The sequence below is a fragment of the Seriola lalandi genome, unplaced genomic scaffold, assembly GCF_002814215.2.
Source record: "Seriola lalandi dorsalis isolate HSWRI2012SDOR001 ecotype SW California unplaced genomic scaffold, Sedor1 jcf7180002054268, whole genome shotgun sequence".
Classification (NCBI taxonomy): domain Eukaryota; kingdom Metazoa; phylum Chordata; class Actinopteri; order Carangiformes; family Carangidae; genus Seriola; species Seriola lalandi.
The window spans coordinates 51,364-52,585 of NW_019524821.1; the positions used below are offsets into that span (position 1 = coordinate 51,364).

General features: G+C 47.7%; 1 protein-coding gene across 1 annotated transcript in view; it reads left to right on the top strand.

Moving 5' to 3' along the window:
- LOC111654308 (RNA-binding protein Musashi homolog 2-like) overlaps positions 1 to 1,222 on the top strand; it is a 70,455-nt gene that overhangs the window by 26,534 nt on the left and 42,699 nt on the right. The window contains exon 2 of the mRNA XM_023405267.2: positions 114 to 162. Within this exon, the coding sequence (XP_023261035.1) occupies positions 114 to 162 (49 nt within the window). The remainder of the gene's footprint in view (positions 1 to 113; positions 163 to 1,222) is intronic.

A 1,222-nucleotide genomic window follows, 5' to 3' on the forward strand; every position in this document is an offset into this window, starting at 1 on the left:
TGTCTCCTGTGAGTCACGGTGCATCAGCTGGTGATGACAACATGTCCAGGCTTGTATACGAACCCGAGGTGTGTGTGTTGTGATGTACTGACTCGTCTTCCTGCTTCTTTCAGGTCGAGGACGCCATGTTAATGTTTGACAAAACCACCAACCGACATAGAGGTGAGTTCACACTCTGCTGCTACTGTGTGTGTGTGTGTGTGTGTGTGTGTGTGTGTGTGTGTGTTTGTGTGTGTGTTTGTGTGTGCGTGGACTTCAAATGCTCCATACTTCTTCAAGTTCAAGATCAATCGTCACCAAGTTCTTATTTTCGGTGTGTTACTATAGCAACGACGCTCGAAGCTATCATGACGTCACCTTCAACACGACACACACGTGACCAGTGGAGGACATTGTAGGGAAACCAAAGAGGTTGCCGTAGTAACAGTAACTAACAGACATGAGCAGTGTACAGTTGCTCAGCTGTTTAAATTTGGCGGCTTGGCTCAGAACGTCTTGTCATGCACAACGATGACGCAGCTTTAACCTGATGGAAAACCAGATCATGAGAGCCAGGTCCAGTAGAGACCAGTAGAGTTCAGTAGATTCCAGTAGAGTTCAGTAGAGACCAGTAGAGTTCAGTAGATTCCAGTAGAGTTCAGCAGAGACCAGTAGAGGCCAGTAGAGACCAGAACAGTTCAGCAGAGACCAGTAGAGTCCAGTAGAGACCAGAAGAGTTCAGCAGAGACCAGTAGAGTCCAGTAGAGACCAGAAGAGTTCAGTAGAGTTCAGTAGAGGCCAGTAGAGACCAGAACAGTTCAGCAGAGACCAGTAGAGTCCAGTAGAGACCAGAACAGTTCAGCAGAGACCAGTAGAGGCCAGTAGAGACCAGAAGAGTTCAGTAGAGACCAGTAGAGACCAGCAGAGACCAGAAGAGTTCAGTAGAGACCAGTAGAGACCAGAAGAGATGAGTTGAGTTGAGCTGGTACTGTTCAGTGGAGAAGGGCTGCTGCAGTCTGATATAAACACACACACACACACACACACACACACACACACACACACAGACCAACATTTATTTTGTCTATCTATTTAATTAGCCTCATTTCCCCTTCAGCCATTTTGGCCCGATAAGTCGATACAGATCTACACTGACTTTGTGATGATTTGATGATGGGAGAGAAAGACGGGGGTGGGGGGGTGGGGTGCTAAAGAATGAGAGGGTCAAACGAGGGGGGGGTGA